General features: G+C 42.0%; 1 protein-coding gene across 2 annotated transcripts in view; it reads right to left on the bottom strand.

Moving 5' to 3' along the window:
- The window catches only part of PAK3 (p21 (RAC1) activated kinase 3), a 357,271-nt gene that overhangs the window by 92,030 nt on the left and 247,953 nt on the right, over nt 1-17,288 (bottom strand). For both annotated transcript variants that reach the window (XM_078688801.1, XM_078688802.1), the window contains exon 8: nt 7,820-7,883. In XM_078688801.1, the coding sequence (XP_078544927.1) occupies nt 7,820-7,883 (64 nt within the window). The remainder of the gene's footprint in view (nt 1-7,819; nt 7,884-17,288) is intronic.

The raw sequence follows: 17,288 nt of genomic DNA, 5'->3' as shown, positions 1-17,288 counted from the left end.
GGGGAGCATGCTGGGGGATCCGGGTCCTATGCCAAGCGCGAGCAGAGCATCGGTGAGCGCGCACTTAGGACCCGGCCCCCCGGCCCCCGCCCCTTACCTTTCTAGATAGGGGCGGCCGGTCTGCCCCAATGGGCGACCGGCCGCTTAGCTCTTCCGGGTCAGGTGGACGCATTTCCGGTGCGACAGTGGGCGGAGCTTGGTGACCTATTTAGGTCCTAGGGGCAGGGACCCCGGCCTCTCCTTCCTCTGTTGCACCGGATCGGTGGTGGCCTCCCAGAAGCGTCTCCCTCCTACATCCCCTTTGTATAGTTGTAAACTCCCACCCACCCGTCCCTTTAGCTCAGGGGATTGGAAGGGCGTGTTGCGGTAGAAAGACCTTGGAACAGTACAATTGACCGACGGAATGGACGGGAGTCCGCCTTGCGTACTCCCTAGGCCAGCACTGAGGGGGGAGACGGTAAGCTCTCCGCTGTGAAATAGGGCCCCGGCTGGGGAGGCTAGGGCGACAGGTTACGAGCCTCCTGGGTTCCTGGTCAGCCTGGTGGTCAGAGGGTGGGCCCCTGGAGAAGGCGGACAAGGATCAGTGGTTGGGAGCCCACTCCTCATGGGGCGCAGGTGGGTTCCACCTCGCGCGGATGCACGGCATGGAAGAGGGGAGCCAGAAGCCCCCTTAGTGCTGGAGGATTAGAATCTTAATCTGGCGGAAGAAGATCAAGAAGTCAAGAATCAAATTATGTTGATAACTGTAGATAATGAATTTTGAAATGCCTTGTCATGTTTATGAAATGGAAAATATTAAACATGGCCGTTTTACACCCACACAAATCTCTGTTGATGATTCTCTTGTGGGTTATCAGGTTTAGGGGGGGGAGCGGGGAGCATGCTGGGGGATCCGGGTCCTAACACACTAGGTTTGCCCCACTGTACCCAAGGGTACCTGTAATTATTGTCAGTGTCTTTGGATATATTTCTATATACACATTTTGGTGCAGGTGGGAGGTATTGTGGCGAGAAAGCTAGCAGACACTCCCGTAGACCGAACAAAGAGGTAGCATCATCTATCAGACTGTTCCACTCTCCAGTGCAGAGTCTGAGAGGTGTGCTAATTTAAACAATACGAATCCTTCTTTCCTTTCCAAGCCCAGCTGTCCATCTTCTTGGCCTGTGCCTGGTATATCAAATCCTAGGTGTGCAACAGATTAGTGAAACCCCCAGGACTCTTCTTTCCCCAATAACAGAATTTTGTTTTCCTGCTTTATGCACATTTCAAGTATTTCCTCCCTTTACATCAACTGGTCAACATCAAATGCACCCTTGCCTTTTGATACGTCTCAGATTACAATTGGGAAAACCCACCTATACCTCAGAGAAGGCAGAAGTGAGTCAGGCCCCATGCACACTTTTTTATGCACACTTTTTTATTTCTGAAATACTAACTCATTGAACAATTATTCAGTAAGAAAATTCACTTGCTCTTTTTTTTATTTTTATGTTTTATTTTTAAAGTTTTGTATAGCGCTAGCTAGACCCGTAGGTATCAGAGTGCTTCACATACATATTATGCAAAGCCGAAGGGCCTTCCATTACCCAGAAGGCTGACAGTAGGTAAGCAAACCACGGATAAAGAATACAGTATGAACAATAAGTAACTGTGCAGCGGAGGGGGAGGGGAAGAAAAAAAGAAAAACAAGGAGATTAGCATAGTCCGTTCACCAACAATCCTTGAATGGGAGTCAACTAGGGGTATTGAGGTCTAGGTTAGTTGACGTTGTTCAGGAAAGTATTTGTTAAGGAGATGGAGTTTGAGGTCTCTTTTGAAGCAAGAGAAGGAGGGGTTGCATCTGAGGACTCCCGGGAGAGCATTCCATATCCTGGGAGCGTTGCCGGAAAACGATCGGTATTGGGTGGTTTTCTTTTTCATTTTTTGGAGGAATGAGAAGGAGTGAGTTGGAGCTTCTCAGTGTTCTGGTCTGACCTACTCTTACCAGTTCAGGTAGTTGGGAGCCGGAGAGTGGAGGGTTTTGTGTGGGATGCAGATGAATTGTATGCTTTTCAGATCCATTTCAAAGTTCTACCACAGGCCTCAGTATTACTCAACTGAATCGGTTACATTTCAAAGACCTCAACAGGATGTAGCAGTTTTCCTTTATTGTTTAGAGGAATATCCTTCTTTTATTCTCAGTGCACAGATAGAGGAGACCTGTTTCCTGGTTTTTCTTTTTTCTAATTCTTCATTTTTAGTCCGAAGTCCACTTGTTACAGGTGTGTCATGATCCACAATAGATGGTTAGTCTGTAGACCAGCTAGGCAGGGACTATTAATTGTGGTCTTGTAAACAATGCCCTTAAGGTGATGCAGGCATTCAAGTGGAGCCAAGAGGTCAATCAGAGGAGGGCTGACACGACTGCATTTCATCCTGAGGCATGCAGAATGCCTTTCAGCAGAGCCACTGTGGTGCTTGGGAGGCCATTGATCAGGCGCTGCCTCTAGCCAGGTGAGGGTCTAAAGCATTGTTGAAGTCATGTATGTATGTGTGGAATATTCTATAGCACAACCCGAGCCAAAAGGCAGAAAAAGGCTGTACATAGTCAAAGGCAAGGTTTAATGCCAGTGAGTTGTGGATCGTTAGGTCATGGAGGTATGTTCAAGAGGGTAAGCTGGTGCAATGCTACCTCAGTCTTATTGATGATGTATTCCATGACAGGCAGGTGGGTGTCGAGGAAGAATCTGAGTTACCTGGTACTGGTTGTGAGTTGAAGCCATTAAGTTTCATGCTGATGAGATAGGTTTGGACTAGTTGTTTGTTGGTGTCAGCAAAGAGGAGGCAGGGATGAGTTTCAGGGAAGCACTTATTATCTAGAGCTGATGATACTTTTATACAGTTTTTTCTTGTCAGCATACTGGAGAATTTTAATGATGCAGCCAGTGAGTAGAATACAGAGGGGTTCCAAGATGAGGTTGAAAATTATAGGACTCCGGATGGAGCACAGGTAATAGAGAGCTTATGGATATTGATACGCCCACCTGGATGAACTGATGGGTTGATAGCTAGAAGGAGCACCAGGTCATGTTCAATAAAATCCTTGGACCTCACAGACCTTTTTGATATTTACCACCTCAATGCACTCTTCATCATAGAACAAGGGTCACTCGGCTTCCTCAACATTGTAGGCATTGTTTGCAAACATGCTCAGTATTCACAGGTGGAGGTCTTGCTATACCTGTCAAGTCCTCTTGGGCCTGCACCCTAGATAAACAAGCAACCCTCAAATCCTCATATCTCTTCCTAATCTCTACAACCAACTCCTATCTCATCTATAGACAATGGACAGAACAAAGATGACATTTCTGAATCCCCACCTACTTTCTCCAGTTAACACAGACCCCCCTTCTCAATAGACTCCACCCTTCCAAAAAACACAAACACTATGGAAATAAAAGGCACCTTCCTCGCCTTTATCAACAGATTCAACATGGTACAACATGTCAACAAACTAACCCGTACTAAGGGTCAAGTATGTCACAGGACTAGATCAATCTCCTTGGCTCATTCATCTATAAGTAATGCACTGATTCCAAACAAAGTGATCGAGTTTTGCAATATTAATTTCCATGAAGAATTGGAGGCTCAGTATATGGTAAGATTTATTGAATTACAGTTTTTAAGGATCATGCATTTTATTTATTTATTTTTTCCATTTGTATGGCGCTCAGCTACCCAACAAGGGTTTCCCGGCGCCTATGACATTACTTAGATTGAAGGAATATGCTGAGTAGTGTTTTAGCTTAGTTGTTTTTGGAAAAGCCAGGTTTTTACCAGTTTCCGGAAATGGACGTAGTTTTCCACTTTCCGGATATGTGGGGGGAGTGAGTTCCATAGAATGGGCCCTCTGACAGAAAACGATCTCCCGCCAGTTCTTTGTAGTTTGAATCTGGGAACAGTGAAGTTTGCTGCAGTTTGGGAGCGAAGGTTTCTTGTTGGCAGGTAGGGGGAGGCCAAGGCTTGTATATAGGTGGGTGCCGTTTTGGCTTTGATTTTAAACATATAGCTCAGGGTTTTGAAACTGATCCGATGTTCTACCCTGAGCCAATGTAGAGCATTCAGATGTTGTGATACTCTTTCTGACTTTGGTATCCTACATAGGAGTCGTACAGCAGAATTTTGTATCATTTGGAGTCGCTTGATTACTGCTAGATTTGAGCTTAGGTAGAGGATGTTTCCGTAGTCAATACGCGATGTAATTAGTGCGTTTACTACGTTTTTTTGGGTGTCGGGGGGCAGCATCCAAATGATTTTCTTCAGCCATTTTATTATGGTGAAGCATAGGCCAGCGACTTTGTTTGCCTGCTGATTCATGGATAGAGTATTGTCAATAATGACACCTAGATTTCTTACCTGAGTAGCTGGAGATGGAAGATTACCTAGCTCAGGTGGCCAATGGAGGGGGCTCCAAAGCTCCTTATTCTTTCCCAGTAGGAGGACCTCCGTTTTATCACCATTTAATTTCAACTGGTTGGTGGTCATCCAGTTGAAAATTTTTTGGAGGCCATTTTTGAGTAGAGAAGGGGCTGAGGATTTAGACTCTGATAATGAAAAGATGATTTGAGAGTCATCTGCGTAGGACATCAAAGTCAGGCCTGCGCAATTCGCCAGGTCTGCCAGTGGTCTAATGTACAGATTAAAAAACAACGGGCTCAGGATGGAGCCCTGTGGGACTCCATGTGGAGCGGGAAACGTGTCTGAACATGCATTTATTAACTGTAACCTCAATAGTCAATATTTTAACTGTAATACTGTATATTCCCTCAGCCATGATTAATCTGGGGCAAGTCTAGGGCATACGAAATAAACTTAACTTGTCTTAACCCCTTGCCCGGAATTCCGCTCCTGTGCTGGACATTCCGATCGCGGGCGTGGTCATGCCGGCTCCCGGCCGTCATCAGCACACGAGCACTGTGACGCATGATGGACGGGAGCCGTCATCAGCACGCAAGGGGTTACATGTTCTAAAGTTCAGAATTAACAGAAAAAGGGGTGAAAATGGATGGATAGCCTAATCTGAACTACTTTAGCCTATTAATATTTCGTTCACCTTAACAAAATCATGTTCCAGAAGGCACATTCAACTACCATGCCTGCTATGCTGCCTAACCCAAAGTGTTTCCTATCTAGGGTGATTATGTGGCATATGCTATGTTAACTAACTTTAAAGATTTTTCCTCTTAGGCATTGAGACACTTTCTAAATATTTCCATATAAAAAACCTCAGAAACTGTACGTCCATCATTCTAGTAAACAGTTAAAACACTACTTTAATTGACTACAATTAAAATGTAGAACACTGCTGACTCAACTGACAGGCTGATGCGGATGTTGGAAGTATACATTTTTCTCGGAGAAGTAGTCTTTTTCTCACATGGCTGAGGAAGATAGTGTGAACATATATAAAATGTGCTCTCATTTCAGCTTCACAGCACTTTCCAAAACCTCTACGAGAAAATCATGAGGAAGCAGTTTTCACTCAAACATGGTTCATATATTTCCAGGGGCAGCAGTTTTTAGAGAGGAAATCCACCTTAGAACTCACTGCAAATCCTCAAATTAGTACAATACCACCAACAAATGATTTACATTGTGACTAAAATCTTAATGTTTGCTCCTTTTTGTGACTCTCCAAATCTGGCATTCACAAGTATGTATTTCTATAGGACGAACACGGCAAAGTATTTATAGCCAAGAAAATCCAACAAGTATGCACCACATAACTAGTCGCATGACAAAGACAACATCTATTAATCAATTTTGTGAATTTCACCACAAAGCTAAAGGGACTGATTTATAGAAATATTATCCATGGGGTAGAACACTCACAGGTCATCGTGGAGTAGGGCTCTATGCTTTGACTCTACCCTGGTCAATAACTACTTATAAGTGCCCTCCCGGTCAATAATATTGCTTAACTGAAGAACACTTGAATCTTGGGAGCTCCACTGAAACCAGTGAAGCAGTTTAAGGGTGGACCTGCTCTGACATTCCAATGCTTGTCTTTCAGATGCTCTTTGTTTATTTTAGAACATTCCACCCTCAGAGGGAGGAATGTTCTACTAGCATTATAGTCATTCTCTCTCTGGCTAGAACAGATGCTAAAGGCCCTCTCACTTGTTACAGACCTGAATCGCACTCGGATAGACTACTTACAACAAATATTATACCCCTCAGAAGTGGGCTATGATGCTATATTAGAACACAGAAATGTTGTGAGCTTCAGTGAAGTGGCAATTAAGTGGTATCATGTCTTGTATAGACCTTCTACTCCAATATTTTATGCTAGTCTTTCATTTTGTCTCACATTTTACCCTAAGAAGCTGAAATCCTCTAATAGCATGCCTCAGTATCCAACACGAAAAGAGGACCTTTAACCACCATTACGGCCCTCAAAACCAGGCTAGAATGCAATTGTATATTCTGGACTAATTTTGTTAGATACTCAAAGTATTTTTATATAAAAGGACTAGATGTTTTAATCAATATATTTTTCTCTTACCCATACCTGGGGTTTGTTTGAAATTGTGGATTTTACACATGAAGCTGCATGTCTGTTTCTCGTCCATCACTTGAGAGTAAAATTTAATATTACTCTCATAGCTTCTCTCACTTTATATTTTCATATTCAGAAACAACACCAAAAAAATGTACTATCAAATGCAAGGATGTGTTTGATGGACGTGGGACACACAGCTCCTTAACATGCACAGAGTAAATCACGACTGGGAAAAAAATGAAATTATGGAAAATACGAGAAATGTATGAGCCTTCAGTACTCTGTGCTGACAATGCAACTTCATCAACTACGATCTAATAAACTGTAATTATGTTAATATAATTAATTTGGGTAATGCAACGACTTGACTCGCACTCTAACAACTTTGAAGACATGACCGCATTAACATACGACCTTTGTATACAGCATTTTTATAACCAGCGCATTACCTCACTCAACACATTCTGCATCTTACCCCCATTACATATATTACATTTTCTATTTCCATTATCAATATTTCAGGACAGTTACTTAGTGATTAGACTTAATGAGTTTGCAATATTGATGTACACCATTAAACCTTTAACTTGGTGCACCAAATAAACATCATAATATCAATTCTAATATAGCCTTATAGCCAGCTGCTGGTGTTAAAGGTCTTGAGCCAGAGTTATGGGCCTGAGCCACAAGCAAGGGACTATAACTTGTGAGACGGCCTTTAACAACCGGTGTAGCCCGAGGCAGACTGGCTATAAGGCTATTAGAAGATTACACCCACTAAGGATAGAAAGTTCTAAATTTAAAAGGGAGAAACATGAAGACAAACATTGGAATGTTGGATTTCCGGGCGTAAACCATACAGAAGCGCGGATCTACTAGTCTACAACGGAGCTCTCACGATCTCAATGTTCTATTAAATCTCATCAAGTACAACCTTCACTTCAGAATCTACTATAAATTATTTTGGAAAGGGGTTGGGATGATGTGGCGGAAGAAACATCAACTTTTACCATCACTATATTATACAAGCGTGCTACACGGACAGGTCACAATTGGAAAGTAGAGTCTTTGGCATGGAAAATGTGTGCCTCAGGTATTACATCCTTTTCAGTGCGTCAACTTAATTAACTTAATCTTATGCAGTGTTTTCCAAAGTTCTACTGTAAGATGTTTCTTGATCAATATCACTAACCTCATTCTGAAAAACAGATAAAAAGAAAAACTGCAGATAAATCATCAACAAACTACAATAAAATGTCTAAACTTTTTGTACTTACCCCTGACCAATTTTTTCAAATCTTGTATATTTCTTCTTAGGGTCTCCAACGCTCACAATACTTCCTGCAGAAATTAAGTTTAAGCATGTTTAAATTAATATGGAAAAGCAGCTCACCAAAATCTTGTGCTGTTCTTTAGTCATAATGGAAATCATTGGTTTATAGAATAATGGTGGTTGAACGTAATTAAAACAAAACATTTAGGGTGAGTGAATTTCTAAAGTTTGGATGTTTTCCTTCTATTATGGTTCAGACTGAGCGAAGTTGTCAAGAATGGCTGGCCGATGCAGTTACAGCACACTGCGGTTGTTCTTGTGCCTAGCGTGGCTGGCTAGTAAGATGGCGCAAGAAAACGTATCTCTGCTGATGTCTGACTGTACAAAGGAGCCACCAACATGACTTGGTGTTACTTTTATCAAACTGTTTATTTGGGTCTATCCTTGTACAAGAACATTGCTGCTATTAGAAAGGGACAAACTGGCTTCCTCTCTGTCTGGTGAAATTACTCATGGGAATCCTCGTGGACACTCCTTCAGCTACTAGGGTAGCTGCATCACTAGGTTTAAGGGCCTTCATCAGGAGATGTCCAGTATTTTCTATGGATTCCATGAGAAATTTCTGAAGACTCACATTGCAGAACTCAAAGAAATGGACACATTTTGGTTATGATATTTTGAAGTTCATTAAATTAAGTTTTCATCTCTTGGCTGGCAACACATCTTTCCTCTTTTGCCAAGTTGTGACACTAACCCCATCTTCACCACAGGTTTGCATAAGGCGCTACTTTTTTAAAATCTTGAGGACACATAACAGTATTTTACTTTGCACCAACGAGAAAGAATGAAAGAAAAAGAGGTTTTTATTATTTTGTGGATTTTGCATTTAGTTTCGGTTTGTTGATAATCTAGCCCGGTCAAGATACCTGCAGAAACTCTTTGACAGAAAAACAAGCAAAGAACATTTCTTAGCAACATTGGAAAATGTTCTCACAAAAGGTGGCTGTACATAGCCATCAACTTTGTTGGTCTAACCATTGGATTCTGGAGCCACCTTATAATGTGATGCTAGTGTATAGAAGCTGGCCAACTGATCAATAAATCCAATCCTAACCACAGACCTGCTTCTATGCAGTCTTGAAATAATGTTATCGAGATGTAGAGCTATTACCATTGACAGAGGAGTACTACAATGTGAGGCAACATATTAATTGTCTGACATTGTTTAAATTCGCTACTCATGCCCTTAAAAAACACAAGCAAAAGAAACACAATTGATGACAAGACACAAAGCTTAGTAAACAAATATTGGAAATGCATTGATGTTGCCAATGTAATGAATAAAGAGCTGTTTTTATCGCCCGGGAGAAGGAAAAAGCTCTCGGACAGATAACAGGGGAGTGGAGTAGATGTGGCGCCAGAGCTGCTGACTCGAGAGCTGGGGATCCTGGTTCGAGTCTTGGCAATGCCACACAGCATCCTGGGATTCTATGCAAATCACTTAATCTCTCTCAGTGATAAATTGTTATATAAATATGCTGCAACAGTAAAAGGCAAAACTTTTAGAAAATATAGTTCCACCAAAGCTGATGTTAACAGTACTTCTGCGGCGGGAAACTGATAAGAGAAGCAGACGAGGAACAAGCATTGGAAAAATGCAGGAAAATATGCTGCAGCCGATAGAAATGGAGGAAAGGTAAGTGGCAAGGCAGAGGAACCAATAAGAAGCCAGGAAAAAGAGGAGTTCCTAATTTATATTAAAAACAATAGATTTCTCAAGCACAGGGCAAGCACTGCACAAGCCAAACCTAACATTTGCAATACTTACTCATTGTACGATCACTCACGTGATTTCAGCAAACCTCTGCCTACTCATGGCCATCTGCGCAAATTTGTAGATTTCTATCAATATTTCCTCTCCACTAATTTACTCCTGTGGATTGTCAGAGGGTGTATCTTGAGGATGGTGCATCCCCCATTAGCCTTGTTTAGTCTCACTCCAAAAGTATTGTCCTAGTGGGCAGGTCTTTCTCCTACAACTTCATTAAATATGGTGATGCTTGGAAGTCTTTCCACCCAATTTCTACACTTTTCTTTTTAATATTGAAAATGCACATAGCGTCTTCATCTGCATAAGAACTAGGAGTTCACAATGTAAAGCATTCACAGTTGTTCCATGGACCCTAACCCCACAATAAGGAACAATTCACATGGTTTCTACGACATTACTGATTAACAATGCCTCTGTGCTTGTATGCAGCATCGGTCACGAATACACAAGGTCCTTCAAAAAAAAATGTTATATCTCTATATTTAATACGCTCATTTGAACAGATGGTTCTGAATAACTCTGCAAGCCAGGGAAACGGCGGCCCTTTCATTTCAGCCCTCTGCTCTATTTTGGTATGTCTACGCAGGAAGAACTAATTATAATAAATGTCTTGCCTTTTCTCTGTGCCTAAGAGAGAACTTCGGCCCCTTTATAGCACCGTTGGGATAATTAATATAACATGTTTCCAATGGCAACCAGTTGCAAATTAAAATTTGCTCATTGTTGTCTGCTGTTTACATTTAACAGCACACTGGCAGCGCGCTCTGATTAGGCCTCAGACCAAGAGTTCAACAATTCAAGTGGCAGCGTCTCACGCTGTCGTGTGCGGGTGCGCGCCCCGAAACCGTAAAGACAAGAGATGCAGTAACGATCTGTTCCGAGAGATTGCGCTCTCGGACTCGGCAACACGCACGATCCAGACAGATGGAAGCTAATCGGTCTCCCTGCCTACATTTATTTTTATAAACTTAAAAAACTGAAATTAAATATTCTTTTGAGCAAAACCGGTTCTAGGATTTGTGGGGGGCCCGGGCAGAATAGGAATATCATCTCTAAAAGCACAGTTGTAGCACACCCTTAGTCACAAAGAATTCAAAAAAGCATATATCAAATGTATATATGTCCTGACAAAATGTACTAAAGGTCTTTAGTCCAAAGGCGAGTATATCCTATTCATATCTTGTATAGGTTTTCCAGGACCATCCACGAATCTCATCCATTGGAAAAGCTCATTTATTCATATAAGACAAATTCCCAGCAGTTATTGAAGCCAACACGTGTTTCGTCTGTACACATCTGTATTCAGACTTTTTCAAGGCAGAATGGATGAAACGTAAGCCGGGGTTCCACGACGCAATGGGTCCTCCTTGTCAGTAGTGTCCAATTGTACACTGCTATTAGTATATTTCCTTGAATAGCTGTCAAGTCTACCTCTATATCCGTAATGCAGTCGTAATGGTGCCGCTAGTTGTTGTAGCTAGTGAACCAAATCGCTGGAGCCCCCAACTCTGGCCAGTAGTGTCCTACGTACTGTTGTAAACTATGTCCTTCTGGCAGTAGAACAAAATAAACCCCTATACCGGTCTAGGCCAAACCCTGATAAGTCCGTCCCTCTCACGCCAGAGTAACTGATATACACACCGATCCGTGTGCTTCTCCGTACTACCAAGACGACTGTAAGATTTATTTTCTGGCACTGTTGAAGCAGCTTACCTAGTATGGCTATGGTTAAAATATACTCAATAATATAAGTACATGTATTTAAATCTGTATTTAGTGGAAATACATTTCATTAATCAAACCGGATTAAAAAAGTAGGCATAGGTTTCGCCAAAACCGATGTTTACCAATTGTTTCCAGATTAGTGCAGGATTAAAATTCCACAACTAATCATCCTAGAACTATACAGCAGCAATTAAAGTGACTCCCCAGCCCTCCCTTTAAGCAAGTGCAGTTCAAGATTAGGCATTTGGTTTTCTGCAGGCATGTTGGGGGTTTGGTGGGAAGGGTCATAAAAGGGACACATGTTAGATCAGGTTAGTGACCTGCAGACACTGCAGCAAGCAACAGAGATCATGAATTGCATAGGGTAAGGAGAGACGGCACAATATCATACACAGTTGGGGTGGCTCATATATTGTCAGGTAGAAGCACCAGAGGCTGGCCCACAACTGTACATCGGGTGCCTAAATAAAATTACTCTCAAACTCAATTTTTAACAGATGCAAAGAGCTGAACGAACTTAAAGATATACACAAGAGATGGCTAAAACGGGACAACAATGTGTGGCAAGTGAAAAATAACTGCCAAAAGCTACACTGGGAGCCTGTGACTAAAAAGACAAATAATATATTAAAGCAACAAAACAAGAGGGACTTATTATAGTTCACTCCGTGCAGTTTATACCTATAAGAATCGGAAATTTAGCAACATGGAGTAGGTAGGTTGGTGAACTGGTGTGTAACTTTCAAAATGAGGCGAAAGCAATTCCAGAGATTTACAGTTAAAAAGTTTTTAAGTCAAATGTGTCTAATATCTGAGAAGACACTCCTATTTAGCCTAAGATATGATTACCACATTGCGCCTGCACAGGTAAATTCTTCGGATCTTGATTAAAATGGTAATTCAATGCAAGACCCTACAATGCCATTTCTATCATTCATAATCCCTCCAGTCAAGTGCCAAGCATTTTCTCGATAATGCCAATCTCAATGTCAAATGGGTGTTATTTTGTATACAAAACCCTGCCTACTAGGTAGTTCTGCATCAACAACCAAGGGTGGTTGCAAGAGAACGCCTATGTACCATCCATGGAACACCACTTTGAAGCAAAGTAATGCAAAGCATCAATAGTTACTTTCAGGTGACTTTCCAGCACAACACATGCATGTGTTATCAGTATGCATGCAGGGCTGTTGTCTGTCAATCAAGCTTAACCAGCATGGCGAGGCACTCAAAAACAAGGCCAACACTATGTATGGGCAATGTGAGCAGCCGCCCAGGCCTGTGTTCCCCTCCCCTGGTCCTCACAGCCATGGGCTGTAAGGGCTTCAGTAATCTAATCGCTTCATCTGCATGAGAACAGTGATTAGATGGGCACTTGAAGTGCCCTTAGGTGAGAAGCGAGCCCTGCTCCTGTCTGAATGAAAAGCAGGGTATCGAATGATGACATACGCCATGATCGTGTCTGCTTTTCTATTGTACAAGTGGCCAACCATGCCAACGATACGCCTATTGTAACCCCAATGGCGTTTAATGACACCAGTATTGCCTTCACTATATCTGTACTGTATATAAAAACAATTTTTTCTAATAAAACCCTTTGAAATAAAAATAAAAAGAAAAGCAGGGTATCCTGCAATGCTCACACTAAAAGACAGAAGCGTGTTATATCATAGTGAACACATTGCTCACCTTTCCAAGAGAATAATACCCGCCATTTGTTGTTTTTTAGTAGTCTGAAAAGGCCTGGACTAAAAAGGACTTCAAAAAACTCTATTTATTTGTAATAAGACTTTTCTACCTTTTACTTTAAATATTAGTCAGGGATAGTTAACACAGCTCTAGGACTCATTTAAAAGTACTTTCTATTTATACCTGCCGTTTGAAGTATGTACAGGTAAGGGTTAAAAATACAGACATAAGGAAATTTAGCTTTTTAATTTTTGCTCCGGTTGGCACATTAAAATACTGGCGAAGCCAGCCGAAAACCAGCCAGGTGGCAACCTACTCACAGAGGATGAAGAAAAAGGGTGAATGAAGCACAGAGAATGGAGGTGCAGTGAATATAGAGGGGGGGTAAAACACAGGAAAGAACTAAGATAAGAGGTTGGGGAGAGATAACAGAGGAAAAGTACAGCAGAGAGGTGACAGATGAGCATAATTTAGGCAGAACGTCAACCAAGAGTAAAATGCTCGAGTAACGGACGGGGAAGAGGAGCGTAAGTGACGGGCAGAATCGGCGAGAGAAGGGAGGAGTCTGGGGGTATACTTACTAACCTTTTACGCTGAGGTTTCAGCACAGAAGTGATGCAAATCGGCGCAACACGTACCCATGGGGAGCAGGGTCAAGACTGATTTGCAAATGGCTGTGTCTAAACTGGAATGGCATTGTGTACAAATAAAAGATGGATTTAGGCCCAGATCTCTGTACTGGGGGTGAGTGTTTTACATTATTTCAGCATTCTGTCCATCAATTGTTCTTTTTGCATCTGTTGCCCTAAGTGTGTCGGGTATGCCCAGATGTGGGTCCCGACTCACTGTGCCACTGCATTCAAGCTAGCCTGGCTGATGAGATCTCTTGAGTGGGGGTGAATGTTTGATTTGTTCTTTATTCTATCCATCACTGGTGTGTTTTTTGACTACTTCTTCCTGAGCACTGCTAGTTGATAGATGGTAGAACCAAGGGGTGGGACTGCATTTGAGGCTGAATTTGAGCAGATACTGTTTCAGCTAGCGTTAACCTTTAAAGTAAGTTTTTTTTTTTTATAAACTGCTGACCAACAGGCCAATCTGTGGGGAAATCGCTCATGATCTGCACTTGTGCCTAATACGAGTTTCTACACAAATCTCTTCCTGAGCCACACAGAAGAAAGAAGGTGCTAGCAACCTGGCACCACTGGAAGACCTGCAATTAGAAGATCCTCTAGGGGATATACAATATGAAATGATGTACGCATACCGCTGTGGAACCCTTCCTGGCTTTTCCCTGTGAAATGTCCACTCCTGGGCACCCCAAGGTGAAGCCAGGCATCCCAGCGCTGCTGGGGCCGTTGTGGAGATTAAGCAAGCTATTGCCCAGAGTTGCAGAGTGGGACCCATGATTGGAAGAGGCACCGAGGCGAGAATAAACAGGTCCGAGGAAATTGAGCCCTGGTCCCGGGCCAGAACTCTGCATCAGGGTCTGCCGCTCTAACCATTGAGCCACACTTCTCCATTGTTATGTGTAACATTTAGTAACGTTGTGTGCCTGAACTACTGCGTTTTACTTAAAGGACAATCACTGAGCTGGACAATACTATAATATGTCTGTTGGTTGGCTGTTTTGTTCTGAGCTCTTCCACCACCCCTACAATACCACCCTGAAAAGCCTGTTACTGCTACCAGTCGCTGCCCAAAGAGTCAAGTGTGGAAAAGCTAGTGCTGAGTCCGGTGTGCAGAGTTTCTTCTATATTCTTTATCCCTCCTTTTCTGTTTTAGACACTTCCCCTTGTGCTTCTGGAGTGACACAACCTACGCACTATTTCGCACTCACTACGAATTTTAGGGAAATATGACCTTCCATTTTTTATTACTTCTTTTACTCATACTATTGAGTGTATATTTTGTTGAACTTATTGTGCTTCTCACAGTCTATGCAAACAAGCACCTTTTAATTTCTGTATCATAGTTTTTGCAACGAATTTTATTAATCTGCAAATAAAGATTGACTTTAGAGTGTGCAGAGCCACAGTAAGATGGCTGCCAGTGACAAACAGCCCGCCCACCACGGTTGGGGCCCAGAAGCAACTGATGGCCCTGTGGCCCTCAGACCTGGGAGTGACCATATGAAATTCACATGAAAGGCTGAGGGCTCTGCAACACATGGCTGCAAGACCATACAAAGTATGCAGATTCACTAACAGCAAATTGATGTCTTCACAAATGTCTAATGGGACTAATGGGCCACTGTGTATCCTAAATACACACATATCAAAAGGAAATGCCGCCTTCACTGAAACTGCCTCAGAAAGCCCAAGTGATGGCATCCTATTTGGATGACATAATTCAATGGAGTAGTATCACATTCCAAATAGTGCATTAATACACCAAACAACATTCATTGTGTGCTTAGAATAGGACCTTATATTTGAAAATGTGTAGTTTATATCCAATCTGCAACATCATAAATAAGGCTATTTGGTGACGTAAGTTGACCTATTAGTCGAAGTACAGACTAACCTCTACAGTTTATTACAATGAAGAGATAACGTGTCTTCCTGTAAATTGTCAATCTTTCTTCTGCATTTAATTACTAGGAGGACTTCTTCTGACCATTAGTAGAACTGCAGCCTGCCATGCCTAAGAAATCCTTACGAGGACGCCTACTGACAAGTGGCTACCTTTATTCCTTAGGTAACCTTCGAGAAGGCACATCTTAACAGGTAGCTGTATTAAGGCTTTATGTGCCAAATAATGCTTTGAAGGACATCTACTAACAAGAGTCTAATTCCTGATGTAGCCCCATGTCATATAATATATGAAGAAGCATCATTGGTGTCATCTTTGTTGGTATTTGTGAAATCATACATAATGTCAGCAGTGATGTCAATGAGGTTATTTGTGATACCATGTACATATGGCCTTTGGAGGTATGCTACTTCTCCCTGGTATGAATAATTTGTTATGAACAAACATCTGGCTGTCACAAGGACAAAATGACTGAAGAAGCTCGGGAAAGTTTTTTTTGTCACTAATGACACCAGGTGGGCCAGGGTAAGATATATTGGATGCTGAATTGATGTGAGATGCTCATATCGCAAGCATGCCCAAAGGAGAAATGGTTTTGACAACCTCAACTAAGGTGCTACAGAATATGGTAGGTGGTGTGAAATTCAGCATGGCAGGAGTAGATTCCAGCCTCGAAGAACTCAGCACTTGCATTACTGAAAAGAGGCTTCAGAATGTCGAAAATACCACAAATTATCTTAAAAAAAGAACCGTGTCTCTATGGTGGGAGGGTAATTGAAGTATTCTGATTGCCCATTACACTGTGAACCATCGAGTGTTTACTTTGTGCAGCACAATGTAGAGAAGTTGGATAACCTGATCAATATTGAAAATCCCATGATCCTTTGGTGCCAGATTTGGGTGAGCGTGAGGATATATACAAATTGATGAATCGATGCCATCTAAAATGGTTAACATTTAAAGAGAGTTTCTGCATAAAAAATTAGGATCCTAGGTGAGAGGCAGGAATAATGCTCGTGAAGGCAATGGTACCGGCCCGGATGTTCTGCAGACATCTTCTGGCCACACAGAAATTATATATCAACTCTGAAAAAAAAAGTTCTCGAATTAAAGAGCAACCTCCTCTTTCCTGACTTAATCCATGTAATACTGCAGACCATTTTAAGTCAGTCTTTGATCTGAGAGTGCAATGCACAGTACAGTGTTCAGACCTCACCATGGCATGTGGGTGTACAAGTTTTCAAATGTGGACTTATCTGGGAATTTCATGGTGAAGATGGGTAACATTTTCACCAGACACTCCCATGCGTGGCTGGGTATTTTTTATTAGACCCAGTTTCCACTGTTATCCCCAAGAAACCAATCCCCTTAATGTTGGTGATGCAATGCAGTGGTTTTCATCTCTTGGGGCAACAGAATTCTTTATTATAATCTGAGTTTTAGTTGCTTCAAACCTGAAAGTGGAAAATTTGAAAAAAAAGCTTTAATTTGCCAGCAATTATGTCATGTCATGTCATGTTATGGAGACTTGTAAAGTGCTCATCCACCACAAGGCTTCTTGGTGCTGAGGTACAGAAGGCACATAACCAAAGTATTCCATCAAGACATTATACTAGCAATACGCTTCCCGAAATAGCCAGGCCTTTAGTGTCTGTCTAAACTTCAAGTAATCCGGGTTCAGCCGTATGGGGAG

This window comes from Lissotriton helveticus, chromosome 4_1 (genome assembly GCF_964261635.1).
Source record: "Lissotriton helveticus chromosome 4_1, aLisHel1.1, whole genome shotgun sequence".
NCBI classification, from domain to species: Eukaryota; Metazoa; Chordata; class Amphibia; order Caudata; family Salamandridae; genus Lissotriton; species Lissotriton helveticus.
This window is presented reverse-complemented; position numbering and strand designations above follow the sequence as displayed.